Source organism: Centrocercus urophasianus, unplaced genomic scaffold (genome assembly GCF_019232065.1).
Source record: "Centrocercus urophasianus isolate 14NV4802_14NV808 unplaced genomic scaffold, USGS_Curo_1.0 seq_19, whole genome shotgun sequence".
Lineage (NCBI taxonomy): Eukaryota > Metazoa > Chordata > Aves > Galliformes > Phasianidae > Centrocercus > Centrocercus urophasianus.
Window position 1 is genome coordinate 660,576 of NW_024884744.1, and position 22,933 is coordinate 683,508.

General features: G+C 47.2%; 1 protein-coding gene across 1 annotated transcript in view; it reads left to right on the forward strand.

Moving 5' to 3' along the window:
- Window positions 1-428: 428 nt before the first annotated feature.
- The window catches only part of ARHGEF26 (Rho guanine nucleotide exchange factor 26), a 39,657-nt gene continuing 17,152 nt past the window's right edge, over window positions 429-22,933 (forward strand). The window contains exons 1-6 of the mRNA XM_042821138.1: window positions 429-1,202; window positions 2,567-2,606; window positions 4,328-4,473; window positions 8,934-8,990; window positions 12,380-12,540; window positions 22,714-22,866. Of these exons, the coding sequence (XP_042677072.1) occupies window positions 429-1,202; window positions 2,567-2,606; window positions 4,328-4,473; window positions 8,934-8,990; window positions 12,380-12,540; window positions 22,714-22,866 (1,331 nt within the window). The remainder of the gene's footprint in view (window positions 1,203-2,566; window positions 2,607-4,327; window positions 4,474-8,933; window positions 8,991-12,379; window positions 12,541-22,713; window positions 22,867-22,933) is intronic.

A 22,933-nucleotide genomic window follows, 5' to 3' on the forward strand; every position in this document is an offset into this window, starting at 1 on the left:
TACCGGAAAGCTGCCGCCATCGCCGCGCGGTCCCGCCGCTCCGGGCTGCCGCCGCGAGCCGAGCGCTCGTGCGGTGCTCCGCGGGAGGCTCGGGGCGGGCGCGGGGAAGCCGCTCGGCGCGTTGCCGTCACCGGCAGCCCGTGGGGACGCGTTCTCACGTTAAGGCCGAGCCGAATTACCTCGCTTTGCCGGAGCCGTGCGGGGCGCGGGCAGCGGTGCCTGCGGGGCGGGAGGTGGCCGTGCTCGGGCCCCGGCGGCGCCGCGCGGAGGTGAGGCCGCGGGCTGCGAGCGAGCCGGGCAGGCTCCTCCCCCTCCTCCTCCTCCTCCTCCTCCTCCTTCCCCCCCTCCAGTCCCGGCGCGGGGTTGCGGCGCTCGGAGGGCCGATCCGCGGGGCGGGACGCGGCGCTTCCGCCTCGGGGGAAACGGCGATGGACGCGGGCGGCGGGGCGCTGGGGAAGAGGAGAGGCACCGCGCGGCCGCACGGCAAATCCCGGCCGCAGTCCTGCCAGAGCCCCGGCGGGCTGCTCGTCACCGACTTCCCGGTGGAGGACAGGTGCGCCTTCACCCTCGCGCAGCCCGCGGCCACCGTCAGCGCCGCGCCCCGGGGGGGTTCTCCGCGCCTCCCCGCCCGCGTGGGCTCCGAGCCGCCGGCCGGGCTGCTAGCGCTGCTCTCCAGCGCGTCTCTCGGCTTCGTCGCCAACGGCGCTTTCCCCGGCGGCCCGCCGCCCCGAGAGGCTCGCAGAGAAGCCGAGGGTGTCTCCCGTGCCGTGACCCCGGAGCGAAGCGTCGCAGCCCCGGCCCCGCTCCCCGAGCGGCCCGCCGTCACGCTGAGCACCAACAGCCCCGCCGCGCTCAAGGTGGGCACGCAGCAGATCATCCCCCGCAGCCTGGCTTCTGGTAGCAAGGCGACCCACAAGGCTGGCGGGCACGGCGCGGACGCGGGCAGGAGGGTGCTGAAGGCGCGCAGCATGGTGGAGAGCCCCGGGGTGCCGCTGGGCGCCGATGAGGAAACGGAGGGTGAGCCGGACAGCCCGGGCGTGCTGCGGCGTGGCCTGCGCTCCACCTCCTACCGCCGGGCCGTGGTGAGTGGCATCGACCTGGACGGCTCCGCCAACTTCAAGAAGAAAAACAGAATGTCTCAGCCCATACTGAAGGCCGTTGTTGAAGATAAAGAGAAGTTTTCCAGCCTGGGGAGGACAAAGGTAATTGTGCTGCGCTGTGGTGCGTTGGTTTGGGTGCTGCAGGTTACACGCCGGCACAACTTGTTACCTCCGTTTCTTCTGTAATGCTCCTTTATTTCCAGTTTCTTTTTTGTTACCAAAGCCTCTTTGTAATTGCTGGCGAGTCTGCAAATGGCTTGAGGTGGTGCTTCCAAAGCAGCAGCAGGGATGCTCCTGGCAGCTCCCAGAGTGTGCTGCCAGCCTGGTGCTGCCCTGGCCCAGAGGTTCTGTGTCACAGTCCATGATGCTTCAGAACCTGCAGCCAGATAGCAGTGAACAGGAAAAGAGGCTCTGGTTTTGTTAGGTTGTGATTGCTGGAGCAAGTAGACAGACAGAAAAATAAACTTCCACCTTGCTCGGAGGCACTACTTTAAAAGCATTTGAAGAAATCAGAGCACGGCTTTCAATGGAGCAGAGTGCCCAGTGTTAATTCCTGATGAGCCCTAGGGATGGTACATTTCTGTAGAGTGTTAATACATTAAAATTTCATTATTAAGCCTCGTTACAAACAATTCTTAAATGTCATACTGTTCTGATCTTGTGGTTTGTTTTTTAATACGATTTGTTACTGTTATTTGACATAGTGGTGGATTTGTGCAGCGTTATGGAATCATGCAGTAGATCCATGCAGAGGGCTCATTTGCAGCTGCTGAAGTCCTTATCAGCTTTGTGGCAGTTTTTGCCAAATTAAAGATGATGGTTTTGGAGGCTTCTGTGAAGGTGGGAGCGGTGGTGAAGCAGTGATAGATGAGAGCTGCTCCTGCAGGAGGGGTTGGTGGAGCTGTGCGCAGTTCGACCGGGAGCAGCAAGGAGCGGAGTCTGAGGCGGGATGCCGTGACACTGCCTGACTGCACACAGACTTGTTGCCAGTAGCACTTTTCTGTGAAAACTGACTTAATGGGCCCTGCAGCACCACAACAGCCGTTCTGTTTCAGAGCTCTGTTTTGGTTCTCAAAAGCGGTGTTTATGAAACTCTTCGTGTGGCTCTTTGCAGTGTGCAGAGCCCTGCGTGGCTCAGACGGAGCCTCGTGTCTCCTGGGGAAGCCCTGAGACTGAGCCGTGCGCTGGCGGAGCCCTCGTGGTGGTGATGCACGTCATGCTGTGAAAGCGTGAGGAAAATAAAACGTTTGGGACAAATGGGTATAAACAGCGTGAGAGGAGGGAAGTGCAGAGCAGCCCTTTGCTTCTGTGATGAAACAGTTGTATTCATGAACACGTGTCTGACAGAAGAGGTTTCTGGAGGAGGTCCTGCTTAGTCTGTGCTTAAGTATGGCATGAAGTTGTTACTGGTGGTTATTTTGTTTTCTTTTAACGTGTTTATGTCTCTTTCCTACTAAAATTATTAGAAGAAAACGCTGAAAGGACAAGGGACGTTTGATGGGGAAGGTAAGCCTGCTTCTGTACATTAAGAGGTGCTTAATGATAAGCAGAGTGAATCTAAACATAATTTTGCACAGTTCCTTATTACTTGATTACACCAAATACCTTGTTTGCCAATAAAGTCACTGTAAAACGGAGCTGGCACAGCCATTCTTTAATGGATACTTTAAAGAATATGGAACGATGGGTTACAAATGCATTTTGTTTGAAGAATTTCTTCTCAACTTAAGCTCCTGTTCCTTAGAAGATGAACTGGCTGATGTGTCTCAGCCTTAGCAGACCTGCAGAGGAGGTGTAGGTGAGGCTGCTTTTCCAGCTGGCAGACACAGCTCCCACAGGTCAGCCTCGGGGTCAGTGCTTGCAACAAATGCCTGGATTGTTATTCTGAAAGTTCAAGGCTAATGCAGCTTTTCCCCCCTTTACGCTCGGAGCAGAATGCTGGTTCCACTGCAGTGAATCCCTGGACTTTGTAAATCCTGTACTTTTTTTGCTACCTGGGCTTCAAATTTCAGATGTCATCAGTGTCAGAGAAAAGCTGCCCGTGTAGCTGCCCTCTCTTGTCACTCATTAGTTCAGAGCTTCCTCGGGTTTGCTGCTGACAGTATTCAACTCAAAGAACTTTTTGCCTGGCAGCCAATCTGTGGCTGTCGCAGTGAAACTGCTGTCATAGGACTGCTGCTTCCCTTGGCCCTGCTTAATGCCTCCTGAGGACATCTCAGCTGCTGCCTTCCCTTCCCTTTCCTCTTGCTTCCGTCTTCCAAACTTTACGCTGTGTCCTGTTTGCATCTCTCTGTTTCTTATTCTCATCTTTTCTTGCATTGTCTTCTAATTACTTCCCTGGATTCTGTAGTGCCTCTCAGCATGCAGTTATTGTAAGGGATTTCCTGTCTTCAGAGTATACAGATTACATAGATGTGTTCCAAGGAGCAAACAGCAGCCCGGTGTAGCGCCGGGCCGAGGGGCAGAGCAGAGCCGTGGGGTGGGAGCTGATGGCTGCAGGCGCCCGCAGCTCGGTTCGGTGCAGTCTCTGTACATTACTCAGCTCCTAAAGCTCCCTGTCCTTTTCTGAACGCTTTTGAAAGAGCGACCAGGAAGGTTGGGAAAGGCAAAGGGCGAGCTGCTCATTGCCTTTGTTGCTAATGGGCACTGCTGAAGCTGTTACAAAGTATGAGAGTTAAAATTCATAGGCTTTATTCTTATTCAGGCAACCTTTGAAGTTTCTGTTTGGAATAGTTCTGCCTTGAGGTTTCTGAAGCCTGGGTCATTTCCTTCTCTTAGTGAGGTGGGAAGGCAGTATTTAAAGCTGATGGAGTAGAAGGGGGAATTGGTATTGGATTTACAATGGCCTTTCTGATGAAAATAGCTAGACCTCCTGATTGATGACTGCTCTGCTGACAGCTCGGCCTGTTTTCTAATTGCTGGCTAATTATGAAACGTCATACAGCAAACCAAGGATGAAAAAATTGTTTTCTGTTTTTTTCTTGACAAAGGACGCATCTGTTCTTTAATGCAGCCAGTGTGGATCTTTTTGGTAGCGCCACAGTGATCCATTGTTACTGTACTGCTCCATTGTCCATCCGAAATAAGATGCAATCTTTGTCTTTGGGAGTTTTTGAGCAGCACGTTGACGTTGTCATTTCGTTTGTTGTTTAAGTGTGACTTATTTTTTATGAGAAGCAACTAAATAACCTTGTAGCAATTGATGGCACATTGTTATTGCTTTATAGAGAATGCTGTGTTATATCAGAACTACAAAGAAAAAGCTCTGGACAACGATTCTGATGAGGAGTCTGAGCCCCGAGAGCAGAAATCAGATGAAAAGGTTATTTTTCCCTATAAACCCCTGAGATCAACGTGGAGTCAGCTATCAGTTGTGAGTATTTAATCACTGCATAGCCAGACAAAGGCTGTCTGAGTTGCTCAGAATGCACTGAAGCAAATCTACTTGCTGCTGAGTCTTTTTTCCTCATCTTTTCTTCCCTTCCACAATGTAAAGTTTCTGTGGGTACTTCTATCAACAAATTTGTAACTATTCAAATGTTACCAATCCAGGTTGTGGTTGTGCAAATTTAGATTTTGTTTGGATTTGTAAGGTAACACATTAGCTTAAAAAGCACAAATCATGTTCTCAGTCAATTTTAGCAGGTTTAGACTCAGTCTCCTGCCAGAATCATTTTCTGTGGTGCCACCTCTCTCTGTCATTTGCTGGCACAAGTGTGTGTAGGCTCACGAGGATACAGGATCTGATTTGAAGTGACCAGGAAATTTCAGTGTCGTTTAAAATGGAATTAAACAGAACTTTGAAATGCAGAGGACTTTGGGTTTCACAATTTTACACTTTAAGATACGTTTCTTTTTAAAACTATGCTGGCCAGAATAAATCAAGCACATCTCTTGTGTCTGTGTGTGTAGTCTGAGACCACCTGCTTTTGCCAGGCTCCAGAGATGGTGGCTTCAGCCCTGCCTGCAGGTGGTGTTGGCAGTGCTGGTCCTTAGAAAAGCTGTGGATGGGGATGTTGAGTCAGTACTGGCTGTAGCCTGGGAGGAGGCTCAGCCCTACAGCGTGCTGTCAGTAGCTTGGGGCAGCATGGAGTGAACCTTACATAGCTTTTAGTCCCTTCTTATTCTTTTTTTTGGTCCAGTGACTGCTGGGACTACCTGCTGTGTTTAATAACTATTAATGCTGAGTAAGATTTTCTCAGTCTATCTAGACTGTCTTTTTAGAAGAGCTGTCTTACAGGTGCTGTGACCTTGTGGTTCAAGGTATTGAAATATGAATATCTCCGAGTTGTTAATTACAAAGAAGCCAAGACAGTGTGGTTTTAAAAAAGATCTGCTTTGAATTTTCTTTCAACAGATTGAGTACTTAAAATGTAGTTCATTTTGCTTAATACTGCAAAAACATTGTTTCTAATGAGGACAAATTGGTTTTCTTTTGCCTTCTAGGCAAACTAGCAGTTAGGTGCTCGACAGCTGAGGTATTTCAGAAGGAATGATACTCAGAAATAATGACTGCAAAAATGCTAATTTGTCTTGAGACTGAAGTAGAATTGTCTCAGTGAGAGCCAGTGGTGTGTTGTGCTTGTAATTACATAAACCAAACTCGTTCTTCACCATTTCTAACACGGCAAACTTGTTCTGTGTCTGCACTTGATTTACAAGGCTTGAAGTGGGAAGTAAATGGGAAGAGGTGCTCTGTGAAAATCAAGGGTGGGAACCTGGGAGTCTCGCAGTGTCTGTTTACAACTCTTGGGAAAAAGTGCATGTTGTCATTTTGTATTAAAAAGACTAAGTGCTGAATTGTAGCAGGAAGTCAGCTGGTAATGCTGAAGCGTTGGGTTTCAACGTGCGTTAGGAAAGGCAGAGTGTAGGAGGTGTCTGCTCCTTGTTAGCAGTGACTGTGCTGGGAGATGAGGGGAACGACCACGGAGCAAATCCATCACCTGTGCAGGATGTCTCTGGCCGTGCAGCCCTGACAGCTGATGTTGGTCTGCTTTTGGAGGTGAAACCTTCACGTTTGAGTTGTTAAAGCCTTCAGACTGTAATAAAAAGGTGCTTCTATCTTCTTGCAGTATCTACACATACGTGCAAGTAAGAGGCTTCTCAAAGAGCTTTTGAGGTCTCTGAAGTAGGATAGTATTTAAATGCAGCTCCTTTCAAACTCCTCCTTTGAGCCCTCTTCCTCTTTAGGTTCCTGCGGCACTTTGAGCCAGCTTATCTGCTCCCTGTTCTTTCCAGCCTTCCTCCGGTGAAGTTTTAATTTGAAGAGAATAAAGAGTTTTTCTAAAATACATTCCAAAAGCATCTTAAAACATTTTTTTTAAGAACTCACAGCAATCATATGCAGTGGTGCTATCTGGTATCTAATGTATGACTGCCAAGAAACGCAGCGCTCAGCTGTGATGGATAATACCAGCGTGGTGCTGGGTGTGCAGGGAGCTGCAGGACCCAGCAGGCAGGAGGGCAAAGCCTGAGGTGGCTCTGCTGGAGTGCACTGCCAGGGGGGTCCAAACAGCCCTCGCCTCCATGGGCCGCCTGCGCTCTCGTCTGACTGCATCTCCTGGTAGGCTGGGAACTGCAGTGCCTGCCTTTCCAGCTCCTCTGAGCCTGGAGAGCACACTGCACATTTGCTTTTTGTTACTGCGGTCAGTGCTGCCCTGATTCCTGTCTGTATCCACCTTGTCATCTCGTGTTTGTTTCCTCTTCTTTTTAGACTGCTGTGGGACAAGCACTGCTGTGATTTTCCTCTCTTGCTCATTAAGCAGGTTGCTTCTCTGAGCCACCCTCGCCGTGACCTTCTATGGCTGCCTCTTCCCTTTGGTGTCAAGCAACAGCTGCCTGCCTCAGGGCTGATCTGGGCATTAGCTCCCCTTTCAGAATCAGAAGGCTTGTGTCCATTTTCATTTATGTTGCAGCCACCATTTGTCGATGAAATATTTCCTGTGAGTCCTTTCCCCTGTGTAGCTGTTTCTTTAAAGGAATGTCCTGTACCTAAGTGTGGGATTAACCCCTCATTCTCCTCCATTCTTCCTCCTGCTGTCTGGTGGGCTCCATCACAGTTGAGCTGTGGGCAGGAAGCTGTGCAGTCCTGGGGGGGCACAGCGGTGCTGGCCGTTGTGGTGTCCCTTGCAGCTTTGTTGTTACTGTCTTCTTAAGCCTATATTGAGTCCTTGTGGATGACATGGCACCACAAAAGTAGTTTTTAGAATCTTAAAGCTAAAACATTTTGGGCAGAGTGGCATTTTTTTCACATAGCATGATGACATTGGTCTCCACATTTGCATCTCTTTTTGGAAGCTTGAACATTGGTTAATCTTGAGCCGTTTTGCTTCTGCAGCTGATTTACATGTGCTTTTTGGTATGTGCAAACGCATGTTTGCCACAGCAGCAGTCACAAAACACAGCTTACGTTTCTGGAACGTGAGGTTAGCAGTTCCTGCATTGTCCTCGCTGGAAATTTACAGTTGCTCTATTAACAGGAAGCATTGTAATCTCTTGGATATCTTCATAGGTATTTCCTGTGTCAGCATATTTTTAGAAAAGCCCTCATGACATCCAAAAAACGGTCACTTCATTTCCTAGTGAGCACTTCCAAGCTTTCCGGTTGTTGATGGAGAGGTACTTCAGTAGGAAGGCAGCTAGCTGGTTCTTACGTGGTGCTTGAAGTCTATGCTTATGGTGAGGTATTCAGAAGAGCAGTTACTCAAATACACAAATGGAGAATTTCTGTTTTCTTTGTCAATGTGAAATGCCAAGCAGTCTGCTGCAAATGAAGTACCATTACCGTGCTGCCATCCTCGCTGGTGAGCCTGCTGCCTGGCTTTGTGGGGGTGCTGTGCAGGAGAGCAAGAGAGACTAATGCAGCCTTTAAAATTCCAAGGAGCAGGTGGAGAAGAACAAGCTGCTGCTGCTGGTCTGTTAGGAGCTTTTGGAGAAACCTGGTGGAAAGTGGGAGGATGGAGGTGCACCCGTTGAGTGTCTCAGGAGCAGCTGAGGTCCCGTCCAGACAAAGCTCTGCAGAGCATAGTGCCTGTGCCCTGCTGCTGGGGTCACCTAGGAAGTGCACACAGCCAGCCCCTCCTGGGTTGGTCAGTGCTGTCCTGGCACATGGGTCACACTGGGAAAGAATCAACTTGAGAAGTGTGGTGTGGGTTTGGTAGTGGAGTGTGTGGCCCCAGCTGTGTGATGAGCTGGCTGTGCATGGCTGGTCTGGCTGCAGGACATGGAGAGGGGAGAAATACTTCTCACTAAGGAAGTTAGGCATCATAGGGCTGGGGATGGCAGCATCATGAGGCACTTACTCAGGACTTTGCAGGTCTTTTGAAGGAAAAGATTCCTCCAGAAGAATTTTTGACCAACTGGCACCTGTCTGAAAAGACCTTAAGGTGTGTTTCACAAATTAAGATACTAATGTGTTTCAGGCCAGTGCAGAAAATGCACCTTGTGATGTTTGGTGTCCCGACTGACACACGTACTTGAGAGGAGAAAAGAGTTCTTGTGCCTGTGTGTGTGTGTGTGTGTGTGTGTGTGTGTGTGTGTGAGAGAGAGTTGTGCTTGAGTCCTACCATGGAAGTGCTGTGCTGGTTTTTAATTACTTCTTTTTATTGTTTGGAGATATCAAATATTGTACATTGTTTTTGTACATTTGTTTGTGATGGTTCATTGTCGTCTATCTCAAGTAGAATAAAATATGTATGAATTTTTAGTGCTGTACTTAAATTGCTTCTTAGCACAGTGTTCAAATAATTCTGCATATTTGATGTTTGTTGTCTCCAAACCACGTTTTTGTACAAGATACGTTAATGAATTCATTGTTTTGGTGTTTTTTTTTAGGTGAAAAAGAATGGATTATCAGAAGCGATCAGCCAGGAAGAAAGAAAGAGACAAGAGGTATCTTTTAAAGAAAAATGTTCTTTTATGTTGATAACTCAGGGCTGCACTGCATGTCTGGTTCAATGCTCTGTGTCGGTTCAGAAGGAGAGGAGCCCAGCACGCTGCTCCCTGCCCTGGGGGAGGCCTGCCCCCTGCCCTGCTCAGAGCTGTGATGCACACAGTGTGCTCCTGCAGCAGGGCGCCTGCTTGGTGCTGCTCACTGGGAGCAGCAGCTGTGTAACACCAACCTCGTGTTCACAGAGGTGGGAGGCAGCACAAACAGGGCAACTTCTTGCGTTGCCCTTCAGCTGTAACTCACCTCTTGAGCCGTTCTGAATGGGGTCTCTGTGCCCCAGCATTCCTGATGTGTTTCCTTTTGCACTGAAATAAACTGGGAGCATCCACGCTGTCAGCAGTCAGCGCAGGAAGCAGCAGCAGTCACTGATGCAATTCTCTTTTCTCTCTGTCCCTTTCTATATCTGTCCCTCTGTCTCTCTCCTTTTTTGCTCTTTTTGTTCTCTTTACCTGCTTTCCCCTCTCTCCTTACTTACAGGGGCTATGTCAAAAAGAATGAGAGGTGTTGAAAAGAATAGCCTGACCTAGCCAGCTATTATATCCCTGCAGCTCTTGAGGTATGTCCTTCAACAGAAAACAAAAAAAGAAAACAAGTGATGTTCTGTCTTTTGGTTTGTTTTGGGGAGGGTTTTTGTTGTTGTTTTGGTTTTGGAATAGCAGCACTGCAGAATTACCTGCTGTGGTGGTTTGCTCCAAAATCTCCATTTCACTTCAGGACGTACCTTGGTGAGCACAGTGGGGTGAGAGCTGAGTGGGGCTTCCCATGGTGCTCACAGGTGTGTGCAGCAAGCCTCACACCTGGTACAGCAGTGACCTGCAGCTGTGGTGTCCATATACAGATACTGAAACGTCTCCTGTGGCATGTGCATGATGAAGACCATAGGGATTTTCTTTGTTTTTAATAATCCTGCATTTCCTTGGCTATCTTCTTTCACTTTTTTGAGCAGTTGAGGCTGTGTGTTCTGGTCTTCTGTCCCCTCCTGCTCAGAAGCTCTGAGTCACAGGGCCTTTATTTTGGTCCTCATGTCCTCAGGAGCCTGTGGTCTGTATGTCCTGAAGCCATGTTTGCATCCCCTCAAAGACAGCCAGTTCTTTAGCTGTCTTTTAAATACAAAGTCTTAAAATGTCACCAAAATAGTTTCAGCTTGAGGGTTTTTATTTGAATGTTAGAGGCCTATCTTTTCAGAGTGAAACTAAGGAGTATTTTCACGATGTAGTTGTAGTGTCAAGTCATGTATTTCTTTAAAATTATCTTTTATCAATTATTTTATTATTTCTTCAATTTGCTTTTTAGAGTCTGGTTTTTTTTGCCATCATTATACGTTGTCACTGCAGAAAACCATATTTTTTTGTTTGAGAGAGTGAAGATTGGAAATGTGATGATGGGCAAAGGCCGCAGTGCCCTTCTCAGGCTCCTTTCTGCCTGTGGTCAGCCCTGCTAGCTGGTACATCTGCTGCTGGGGTGGGAGTACACCTCTGTTCTCCTGGGTGCTAAGGGGAGTGTGCTTGGTGAGCAGTTTCACATTAAGCATCACCTTTGCATATACTCCTGCACAGTAGTGTTTGCTCTCATGAAGAACGTGGGGTGCTGTAGCTGCTGCCTTGCTGCTGCTGCATCTTTGCCTGCATTCCAGCAGCCGTTGAGGTAGGCAGGAGGATGGAGTGATGCTGCTGAGCCACGTGTTGGCTGAGCTTCCTTCCTGGTGTGGGCATTGTCCCTGTAGGTTTTCTGTGAAGCTGATGAATCTTAATGGCTTGAGCCCAACCTGATCAGCCTGAAGGGCTTGAGCTAAAACAGCTGCTTTTTCTGAAGAGGGCTTTTTAGCAGGGTGGGAAGCATTTTGAAGGCACAGTGTGGGAACACTGCATCTCATGTTATCTGGGAGAAACTGCATGTGATCAGAAGCTTACCTCAGCAACCAGCAGAATTCTCTAGACTTAAACTCTTCAGAGAGAATGTCCCCAACAGAATTTTTTAGTTTTCTTCTTTCCCAGCGTTGTTTGTGTCAGCTGCAGGCTGGGATTATTCAGCATGCCTGCAGTCTCTTTTGGTTTTGTATCTTATGGACAGAGCCTCTCTAGAGCATCAGACCACCTACATGAGCACCCTCTGTAGTCTGTCACTCATAGACCCTTTCTCTTTCTCTCTTTCTCTCTCTCTTTCTGTTTATGGAGCCATGGTCATCATCCTCTCTAAATACTCAGGTTTGTGGTATTGCATTTAAAGCTGAGCTCTCTCCTGTCATTTAAGGATGCTTGGAAAAGTTAATTGCAAATAACTAATGAAGTGATACATGCAAGTATGAACACCAGTTATAACACAGAACTGTGTTAGCTCTGCTGATAGTATTATCCCTTGTTAGCTTTGCAGGGGGTCACACTGGTGACAAATGCCATTTGGTGAAGCTTGTGAAAGAAGTGTTCTTGAAAATTTTTTCATGATTTTTCCCCAGTGCATATGTGCATAAAAATGGTAGTGGACTAACAGCCATAAAGCCTGGAGGGGTGAAAGATGTCCAAAGGCTGGATAGGTTTCCCTGTCAGAGATGGACATGGAATGAGGATTTCAAAGTCCAAGAGTCCACTGGGAGGTTTGCCATGAGTGCAGCCAGCAGGGGAAGGGTGCGAGGCTGTGTGCTGTGAGCAGTGGGATGGCAGCGGGCACGAGAGGCTGCTGTGTGATCCAGTGCCTGGGCTCTGGTAACTGATGGCACAGGGGACAGGCTGCCACATTCCTGCCTGCCCAGCCCTGGGCTTGGCCCTGCTGCAGGCATCCCAGCTCCTAAGTAGGGGCTTTGAAAGTGGCCGAGGTATCAGTGTTGATCAGTGTTGGTACACGTCTAAACCCTGCATTTTGCAAATGGTTTTGCTTTCTGCAGATTCTTGGGTAAGCAGAGTTGTTAGCTAAGAATGCTTCTAGGCAAGTAACTTACCAGTTTCTCTTTAAAGAAGGCAGCAGCCGAGTCTGGCTGGCGAACATTTGTGTTACTGATTTTAAGTTTCCAGTCAGATCACAGAGACAGGCATGTGTTTTTAAATTACAGACAAACAGAAAAGCCTCTTCTAAGTACGAACGGGCAGTGATCACTGTTGGTGTTACATTTTTGTCTTCAAACACCATTTGCAGTTGTTTTTAAAAGTCTTAATGCGGCTTTTGGTCCCGGTGTGAAATCACTCATTTCCAAGGGTAAACACACAGCTCTCATGGAAATGAAAACCCGTGTTACTGCTTTTAGCTTGCAGCCAATGCCTTCTCTTTGCTTCTCTCCACAAACAGAAGGGACCCAGCCTCATCAGCAGTAACCCTTCTCTTTCACCCCTCTGCTTCGCAGGCCATATTTGAAGTGATTTCTTCTGAGCATTCTTACTTGCTGAGCTTGGAGATTCTGATCCGCATGTTTAAAAATTCCCGGGAGCTGAGCCTCACGATGACCAAAACGGAGAGCCACCACCTTTTCTCCAATATCACAGATGTTTATGAAGCAAGTAAAAAGTAAGTGTACAAATGCAAAAACTCTTTTTTGATTGTACCTCCCTGTAATCAAAATGTCTTTCAAGCAAGAAGTGAAACGTAGCGTACAAAACAGTGTTTTCACTGCTACCACAGAATGGAGCAACAGCCACAATGTAAAGGTTTTGTGGAAAGTTTGGGCCTGGAATGTAGGAATGTGCAGTCAAATGTTGCACCTGTTGTAAAAAAGTAATTGAATTGAATTGAATTGAATTGGAATGGACTTTGGTTCTCTCTGCACCAGGAGGTCTGCAGTGCTAAGGATTTGCGTTAGCATAAGGCAAAAGTTATGGTTTTGATTTTACCAAGCACAGATTTCTGCCTTTGTGATACAGCCAAGGCTCTGTTGGTTTGGATTGTATTTTCCTGCTATATCTGCAGGCAGCCCCTTGGGTAGGAGAGCTTTGATCAGTACTGCTCGTGATACGTGGTGGTATTTGCAGGCTGTGCCTTACCTACCCCTCTCCTGAGAGGCAGGCTGCTCTTGTTTGGAAAAATCAAATCTTTTTGTGCTGGAATTCTCTGTTCTTAAAATGTAACACCTGTTTTCTTTTCTGACTGGTTTAGCAAGGAGCACTTGCAGGTAGGCTGAGCTAGAGATGTCCAGTTATATTTTAATGACACAAAACTGAGTTTCCTGCTTGAATCTCAGGTGATTTTAAAGTGCTAAACATCTCTTCCTGAACCTTCATGCAAATGTGAAGATAGAAAAAATAGTGGTGAATGTGCACAGCAATTTGTCAGTCTCACTTTGTTCCTGTGTTTGAGCTCATGATTTGTGGAATAGACTTTTGTATTAATGTATCTAAAAAATGGTGGAGGCAGGAAGAATGTTGTGTGTTTCAATAGGAATAGTATTGTTGGCTTCTGGATGGTTCTTAAGCTGGCTCTTGATACACTGAGCAGTCATATTTAGTTGTGCAGTCTATCAAATTAAACTTACCTTGCCCCTGTTAAACTGTTCAGAGTTAAGCAGGAGTTTAATACTTGCCCTTAGGAGCTGCCTCTTGCCAGTGTTGTTCTAAGTGAGTCAAATCTGTTTACTTTCTGCTTGGTACTCAATGTGCAGCACGCTGCGCAGCTCTGCTATCTCCTATGTAAATAGCACAGGCACTGGGAGCAGCACTGTGCATCCGCAGCACACGGCAGCAGGGGCTGCTCAGATCTGCTCTGCTTTCTTCTTCTCTTTTTTGAGTTTATTTTTAAAATTCTTCCCTACAAAGTCAGCAATGGAGAGGACAGATACAGTATGCATGGAGCCTGACGGGGAGGGAGTGCTGGCAGGACTTCCGTGGTGGAAATGGTGTGAAGCCTGTTTTATTATTGCTGATAATTACTGTCAGAATCATTTAATGTTGCCTGTGTGCGTCCATGTGCACTCAGAGTGTATTTCACAGTTACAGATACTGCAGATTCTTCTTCAGAAATTTATTTCATGAGGTTTTGCTTAATGGTAACTTGGTGTTGCTTTAGTGTGACCAATAGCAGCACCAGAAGTTGAATTACTTTCACTTATGTAACTAAAGAATGGAAATGTCTGCTTCTTTTCTGGCACCTTATTTCCGGTTTGAAATGAAGCTGAAGGATAAAATGTTGTTTGATCTCCTACACTGTAAGTGCCCCTTGCCTTCCTTGTGGAGTACAGAATATTTGCCTCATTTCTGATGTGGGCAGTGGCTGGGGGAGCTCTGCCAGGCAGGAGTGTTTCTGGAATCAGCCTTTTCCACAATTCATCTTTCTTTTAGTCCCTTTTCTTTTGTCCCCTTTGCTTCCTTCTTGCAAAAATCATGTTTTTCTGAATTATTTTTCACCAAGCCTTCGTTCCCTTTGTAGAACTTCTCAGGTTCCATGTTCTAAGCCCTGGTGACATCCTTTCTTGGCTCCCATTTCTCCAAAGCCAAACGTGCTGTGGAATTTTAAATCGGTTTTGCAGAATTTGAGCGCTTGTCTTCTGTATTTATGCAGAAGTAGGGCTTTATCCCATGGAGCATGGATGGTAGAGGGTCTCATGTGTTGTGTCAAGTAGAAACCTGTGGTAGGAGCCATGTGATAGGCATTTGTTTGAGCTTACCTCAGTCGTGGTCCAGCATCTCCCCATTGCTCTTTGCTCATCTCCTTTTCCTACAGTCAAGATCTGTTGGTGGAAGCTGGCTGTTACTGGATCCCACAGCCACTGCAGGGAGGAGAGCTGTTGGGCAGCACTGCTGTCAGAGGTGAAGGTTGTCCAAGCCCTTATTTTCTAGTAGTACTTTTAAAGGCTTCTGCCTGTCTGCAATGTGACTTGTAAAGGTAGAGTATCATGTGCTGATTTTTTGCTAGGGTATACAGAAACATCATCTGTTAGGGGGTAACTGCTGTCTTTTTTAGGTAGCTTAATAGAAATGAAATGCTAACGAGTCTGGAGAATTTGCTGCTGCTTTGAATTGGTTCTGTAAGCAGCAGTGGAACATAGCAGTACAGCTAAGCTGTGATTGTTTTTCCTGTTCTCTGTGACTGAGTCTTCAAAACCATGAAATCAATCCGCTCCTGAATTTCTCAGTTAAAATATTGAAAGCAGAGGTGGGGATAGCAGTATGTGCATGGGAATTCTGTAAAACCCTCTTGGTTTGTAGTCCTCAGAGGAAGTGGGTGGGGAAAAAAAGAATGGAAAACCCCACGCTGCTCAAAAGTTATATTCTTATTCTTTTTGGTCTGGAAAGTGTAATGGCTTAAGAGCTTGATTTAGTACTACTTGGAGTGAAATCAGAATTCATAACCCTTCTTAAACTTAAATGAAAGCATATTCTGTTTCCTGAATTATGCAATACTGTTAAACTATAACAAAATGTGCTCACTTTCTGCAACCTCACTGGTGTAAATAATGCAAAGGGCTTTAAGAAGCCTCTTTCTCAGTACCTCCACTCTGTTTCCAAGGTCTTGCACAGGAGCAAAACCCATCCTTCTGTTGAAAAAATGTAACAAAATCAGGCATCTGTGCCACTAGATGTGCTCTGTTTTAAGCTGCCTTTAGTTTTCTAAAAAAGACAAAAGAAATGTGAGTGCATGGGTGCAGCTTTGGCTTGCTCAGACAGAAGTTTAGTGAAGGTGAAGAGTGTGATGGATAGAGGTGGAATCCTCAGTCAGAACTGCTCAGCAGTTATATGTAGAAACTTTGGCTTGGAACAGACTGAGTGGAGCTCTCCAGAATGCCAGGAGAGGCCCCTGCGCACACGAGGCTGTTGTAACTGAACAACACTGCCTTTGTTGGAAGATGAATGCAGACAGTAAAGATGGTCTCTGCTTTTGGGAGGTCACTGGGGTGCTGCTAACAGAGAAGAGTTGGTCTGAACTGTGCATGCAGCATACTTGGTGTGTGTTTGTTAAAACATCCTAACTCCTTAATGGTGCATTTGCTGCGTATGCAGTGTGATTGTAGGGCACAAAGTCACACGAGTTGCATCCAGGCTCAGAGAGGGCTGTTATGCTGAGATGTAACCTGCTGGGCGTGCCGTGGCTCAGCTTATTTGGAACTAAAAGCTTGTGTAGTGTGAGAATGCTGTGCAGTCGGTGTTAGCAGTCAGAACTCCATCCAGCCTCAATGCACGGTGCAGGGAGGTCGGGTTCCCAGGGGGCTCCTGGGAAGGAGGAGCTCAGGGAGCAGTGAGGGAAACATCTCGAGCAACAGTTGCTCTGAAGGTCAAACCCACAGCTTTACAGCAGGTGGGGAGCTCTGGTGTGTTTCTTGCTCTGCCACTGGGGCAGCAAAGGGCTTATGGATATGCAGAGCATTAGCAGAGGAAGGCACAGACAGAACTTACCAGGACAAATTCAGACTGTTGACTCTGCATGTTGACTTCAGTAGAGAAAACTGTGTGGGTTGTGAGGTAGCTCAGCATCTTATCTGAGTACCTAAATTAAATTCTAATGTGTGAATATATCCTCGGATCCAGATAAGCTTTTTATAATTCCTTCTTCTGTAAGTTAGATTGATGCTTCATCTTTTTCCAATATCCTTACGTATGGCAAACCTTAATCTTTCTACTTGGGATAATGTGGTGTCAGTGTTCGTTGAGGACATGCCTGCATTGGGTCAGTTGGCAGTCATTAGAAGCACTACTTTTAGAGAAGGCAGGGTTTTGTTACTTAATTTATTTGAGAGGTCAAACATGAAAAAAAAAATAGCCAAGTACAACAATAATAGTAGTAATAATAACAAGAGCAATTGAAGGACTGTGAGAAGACCCCAGGTGATTGAGGTGAGCTGTATGAAAGCGATCTGTTCACGGGCTGCAGCTGACTGGTTGGATTTCCCAGTACCAGTGTGTAACAGTCAGTAGCATCCTCTGCTCCCACGTGGCCTGACAGTCTCAGTGCTGGATTTATCACAGTTGTTGCTGTAGCCAGCTGTGAAGGAAGCTGGTACCACTGAGCATGGTTCCCAGGTGGCTCAGTGACACTGCAGGGTGTTTGGGGAGCATTTTTCTGCTCTTGTAAGGAAGGCTGCTCATGCTGGAGGCTTTGAGGTGGATAAATGTCTCCCTTTTCAGTAAGCCTGAGTGGCAGCGCTGTGTACAGTGGACAGAGAAAGGCAAACGAGGAATTAAAACCCTCCTGCAGGATCTGAGTGCTGTGAGATACCTGTGTGCAGGTGGGTGCAGGCACCACTGACCCACAGCTGGTGCTGCTGATCCCTGGGCTCAGTGTGAGGCTCTGGTCCTCAACGTGTGGAGCACTGCTGAGTTTACTCTGTGATTTTTGCCTTTTTTTCTTTTTTTTTTTTTTATGTCTTATTGCTGATGGGGCCAATTTTGATTGTCAGGAGGCTCCAGGGAGCCCAGGGAGTGCACTGAAGAGCTGTGAGTCCAAATACCACTTTTTCTCTAAATTTTAGGTGCTGACGGAACACGTTCAGGCATTTGTATCACACTCATGACTTGGGGCAGTGAGTTTATTTTGGTGTTTCGTCAGCTTTCCTCCTTTGGTTTGTTTGGACATCAGCACTAGTTGCTGAGCTCTTCAGCTCTGCTGTTAAGGGATTATTTGTTTGGAGAGTTCTTTCAGCAGCTGAGAAAACTCCCTGGGCCGACCTGACCATGTTTGTCTGCAGTTGATGTGCAGCACTGGCATAATTTGAAGAATAATACCCAACTGGAACTCGGATTCCTGAGCTGGTGATTCTTCTTTGAGAAGTTAGCTTCCTTGTTTGAGGTGGGACTAGAGGTTCACTGTTCAGGGAGTCATATTTCTGAGTTACGATTCTGAACGGAATCACAGTTTCCTTAGGTTGGTTGGTGAACAGAATTTGAAAGAGAATGCTTTTTTAGGTGGTTAGAAATGTTTGCACATGCATGTATACCTACATACATGTATACATATAAAATTACAACAAATCATTCTTTTCCCAGCTGTGCCTCTCAGCATAGGAATCTTTCTTTACCTGAGTCTCTGTTAATGATTGTTTTTAACATAAACCCCAGCTGCTTTTCATTGATAGAAAAAAAGAAACATCCAAACCCCAAATCTTCCCTCTGCCGGTGAGTTAGGATAGTTTTGGCATCAGATAGAAATACCTTGTTCTGAGCTGAAATACTGATGGGAGCTGGGATGTAAAGCATGCTGCAGGTGACGGCCCTGTGAGGAGCACAGCCAGGAGTCCTGCAGCCATGGTTGTGCTTCGGGACCGGCGCGGTCGGTGCTGGGGTTTCCACTTGGTGGTGGTTTGCATTTGCTGCAGCTGCTGGCATCACCAGAGCTGTGCCGTGAAGCTCCCATCTGCTGTAATACTTATTTGTGCTGAAACCCGTTGCTACGTTGTATGAATGTGTTCTCAGTTTAACAAAGCACTGCCAGCAGCAGCGTTCCGAGCTGAATTCCTGCAACCTCTGGCTCTTCTTCTGCGGCCTGAGCTGTGCAGGGAGTTATGTGTGTGTTTGTGTTTGAGGACAGTTGCTGTGCAGAGCAGTGGCACTTGCAGTTTAACACTGTGCAGCTGGAGCCGGCAGCTGCATAGTAGAGGGGCTGTGCAGCCACTCCTATGGTGCCGTTCAGCTGAAGCTCTGACCTTTGTGGAACCTCTGCTTTGGTGCTGGTTTGTTCTGATTACAGCCCTTGCACCGCTTTTCAGCTTTATTGTTACTGCAGGAAGTGTAAAAGAGGAAAACTGGATTCATATGTGTATTTTTGATAGTACAGCTCATGGATGTTCAGCAGCAATTAGATCAGTACAGTGGGAAAGGCATTACAACAAAGGTGTGATGATGGAAGGACCAGCATGATAGAAAAGCGCTATAAGGGAAGGGAGGAAGACTGCTCACCCATATCAAAAGATTCTAAGATCACAGGGGTGGATCTCCAGAAAGAGCTCCTTCCCCAGTGGCAGTCAGCCCTTCGAAGGGGTCCAAGAGCGGTGCAGCCAGGCTCCACCCCGTCTGGTCCCACAGCTGAATTGCCTTCACCTGAGCTCCCAGGGCTGACCTGGTCCGTTCCCCAGGTGCTCCATCGGTGGTTCAGGCCAGGACTCAGCAGTTCCCATACAAGCGGTTATTCAGAGGAAAGCTGTGCTTTCCTTGTGGCAAGGCTGCAAGGAGGGCAGCAGCAGGCAGTCCTGGTGGGACTGAGCAGAGGCTGCTGGTGAGGGCAGTGAGCGCTGCCAGCCCCTCTGTGTGCAGGGGGAGCACACAGCTTTGGGAAGGCTCCACATTGTACGTTGCCTGGAAATGGTTGTGTTTAGCAGCAGGAGGTATGTGTGTTCCTTTGGCTCCTCTCCTGTATCATTGGGTCAGTGTGCTATTTTAAGATGAGATTTTAAAGCTGTACAGTCTTCACAGGTCTGTGAATCCCTGAGATGGAAGCTTTCCTAGCAGGTGTGTAACATCACCAATACGGGGCTGTGGCAGCACGGCAGGCTTTCTCCCATCACACTGCTTGCTGCAGGGCAGCCTGGTTCCTGGTCCCTCTCCTCTGTGCTCCCAGGCCTTAGCTTGATGCTCACTCATTTGGGTGTGTAGCAAATCAAGGGTGTTAGATGGGAGCAGCTTCGCTGCTGTGGGCAGTAGGCTTCACAAAAAGATCACAGAACCACAGAGTTGTAGGGGTTGGACAGCACCAAAAGCATTGTGAAGCTAAATGTGCATTTTAATCCCTGTGCCAGAAATACAGGTTGTTACAACTTCATAAAATTTATAATAGTAACTTGAGTAATCGGCAGTTCATTTCCATGTGCAGAGTGGGCTTGATGGTGGGGGATGCTTTGGCTTCTGGATAGCAGTTTCGATAGAATTAGTTTTCTAACTCTTCTATGGCCTGCCTGGTTAGAAGCTCATGGCCAATGACAATTTTAATCCAGCGCAGCCTAATTTTGACATAACCAGTAATAAGGCAGCGCTGGTAAAAATGTAAATCTATCTTGCTTATTATCTTTGCTTAGGGGTGAAGAGAGAGCAAACATTGAAAAGGAAGACTGAGCAAAATAATTGATGTCACCACCTTTACTTGGTTGATTTGTTCATTGCATCCCTTTAAGTAGCACTTGTGCTGGGATCGATGGGAACTTGATGCTGGTAAGGGAGGCATTGCTGAGTCCTGCAGCATAACATCGTGCTGACACTGCTGTGCTCAGCTGGCTTAGCCCAGGCTTGGCAGGAAGCTGTGTGTGTCAGGTAGAGATCAAAGCAGTGCCAGTTAAGAGGCAGAATTAGCTTAAGAAAACTACCTGAGCAAATCCTGGCATGTTGTTCCACATGATGATGGACGGGTTACTAATGATGTGCTTCGAGGGAGAACCTTCACACAAGGCTCCAAAACTGCAAAGGGAAACTTGCAATAGGGCTGGGACAACCCTGGTGCTGCTGTGTACTGCAGTGTTTCTCCTTCCCGAGATGGAAGAGGGAACAAACAGGAAATTAATGACATCTGTATTGCTGGGTCTGGCGCACAGCCTTTAGGAGAGGAAGAGTTTCAGGGTATTTTGGATGGGACATTTCTCTGAAACAGCACGGGGCAGGGCAGAGGAAATCAGTTTCTCTGTTAGTGTGCTGTTTGACTTTCACTTTGGTGGAACTAGCTTTAAGCTCTGGAAATAAATGCTTTATTAGGTCCTCCTGCTGCTAAGAGAAAACAGTCACAGGGCAGAGTGCAGCTAATTTGTAGCTGGTTGAGTTGGCACCGAGTGAGTCTGTTGTGATCCTCACGACAGAGTCTGTCTGAGAATTTTAAGTAGAAGTGAGTTGGGACGTGCCTGTTCTGTTGGTTGCACTGTGGCTGCTGGGCAGGTGACTTTGAGTCCAACTGCAGCGTGTGATTTCCAGCAGTCATGTTTCTTTCCGTGCGTTCTGAGGGTAATGAGATGTGGGAGTGCTTTTTCTGTCCCTTTTTTCCTTTTTTTCTTTTTTAAGGTATCTCCTACTAAGCAGGATTTGTACTGATTCCTAGAATGGCTGTGTCTGTTGGTGTCATTGGTGAAGCACGAGAGCAGCTTTACGAGTGTCAGTTCCAGCGCAGCACGATCAAACGCTGGCTCGGCGTGCCATAACGTGGAGCTGGGAGAAGGGCTCTTAGCTGGCAGGGTGCTGAGCTTCTCCCAGCCATCAGTGGGTCTGAGAGGAGTGGAAATGAATTCTGGTCCTCTGCAGTTGTGGTCAGCAGCTCGGAGCTGCCTGCTGTGGTTCTGCTGGCTGGCAGAGTTTGCTGCAGCTGGACGTGCTGTGCCAGCACTGCTGTCTGTGCAAGAGCTCATAGGTGACACAGTGGCAGTGTGAAATAGCTCATGCTTTGAAATGAGATGGTTGGAGAATAGGAGTCTGGAGGACTGCGCCTTCCAAAATTGGCAACGCTATGAATGATACAGCTGCAGCACTCTGGGGGAAAGGGAGGAGAAAGCGGTAAGCAGTGGTGGATGTACTACATCTGTTTGTGAGCAGTGTCCTGGTATTCATTAAATGCCAGCAGCTGGTTGAAGCTGCAGGTAGTGTGCAGTCAGAGCTGTCAAACTAGGCAGCCAACCCCAGGCGCTCCGTCTGGCTGTGTGGCTGCAGTCTGAGCGTGGCCATCATCAGTCAGACAGCAAAGTGTGTTCATTTCTGTGGGCCTCTGTTAACACACCTGCATAATGAGCTTCTCTTTGTCCTCCTCTCTAGTCCTTACATCTGTAAAACAAGCAGTGCAGAGCGCTGGGGCACCGAAATGAGATGCCTCAGGGTGACAGGCTTTGAAAAGCCAGTGGTTAGTAATGAGAAAATAGGATAATGGGCCAAAACAAAACAAAACTAGACTTCCCAGTGCTTTAGCTTGATACAGGGCGGTGTGTTTCAAGTATTTGTGCTACTTTGCTGTGCTCCAAGTCAGTTTTTTAGTTAACTGGTTTATCCTGGCAGATTACCTGGTTGTAATACTTGCAGGCAGGAAAAATACCAGAGGGATTTTCAGTAACTTCTAGATGTTTGTTTTTTTTTTTGCATTGCACTGATGTCAGATGGCTCTAATGACCTGCAATAGCTCTAATACCAATTCATTTGAGCCCTTATACCCCAAAGGGTCAAAATATTTCTAATGAGCATTGTTGAAATGAAGGCATTTGGTTTTTGATAAAATTACAAGGGCAAGAAGGAGTGAAAAGCTCTTAGAGGTCAAAGGGGCTCTGACTTGGAATAGAGGATGAGCAGCAGGGAAGAAGAGTTTGCTTTGTTTCCTCTTTGTTTCCATCCTGTGTTTGGGGTTAATGGTAGTCTGAAGCAGATATGGCAGTCACGTACAGTGAGCTGTCTTTGTGATTCGTTTAGCAGTTCGCACTCTATTTACTTGGACTTATTCTGGTATTGTACTTCCCTTATTACAGGAGGAAATGGTGATTTAATGCTGTGCTTGAAGTTGTTCCATTTCTTTTTCAACCCCGTTTCTGGAAATTCCCGTCCAACCACACTGTGTGGGCCTGGGTGGTTTTGGCAGCAGCTGGGGGGTGGTGCTGGGGGAGCTGTGCCAGCTGACACCCACTGCCCCGACATCAGCGAAAGGCTTCCCACGCTGCTCTGCCAGAAGGAGGGATGACCTCACCCTTCCACAAACTATTCAAATTGTCATTAGGTTATAAAAGCCACGGGTTGTGTCAGTTGAAGTGTAAAATGCTGCAAGGAAGTTGCTGTTGCTTTTGTAAAATGAGTGGTTTCTTTCCTCTTTTCACAGGTTCTTCAAAGAGCTTGAAGCAAGGCATCAGAACAACATCTTCATTGACGATATTAGTGATATTGTGGAAAAGCATTCTTCCTCCACGTTTGATCCTTATGTAAAATACTGCACTAATGAAGTCTATCAGCAGCGAACGCTTCAGAAATTGCTGTAAGAGCTAATTTTAAAATATGATTGCAAAATCACTCCCTTCATAGTAGGAGGCAAAGGCTGTGGT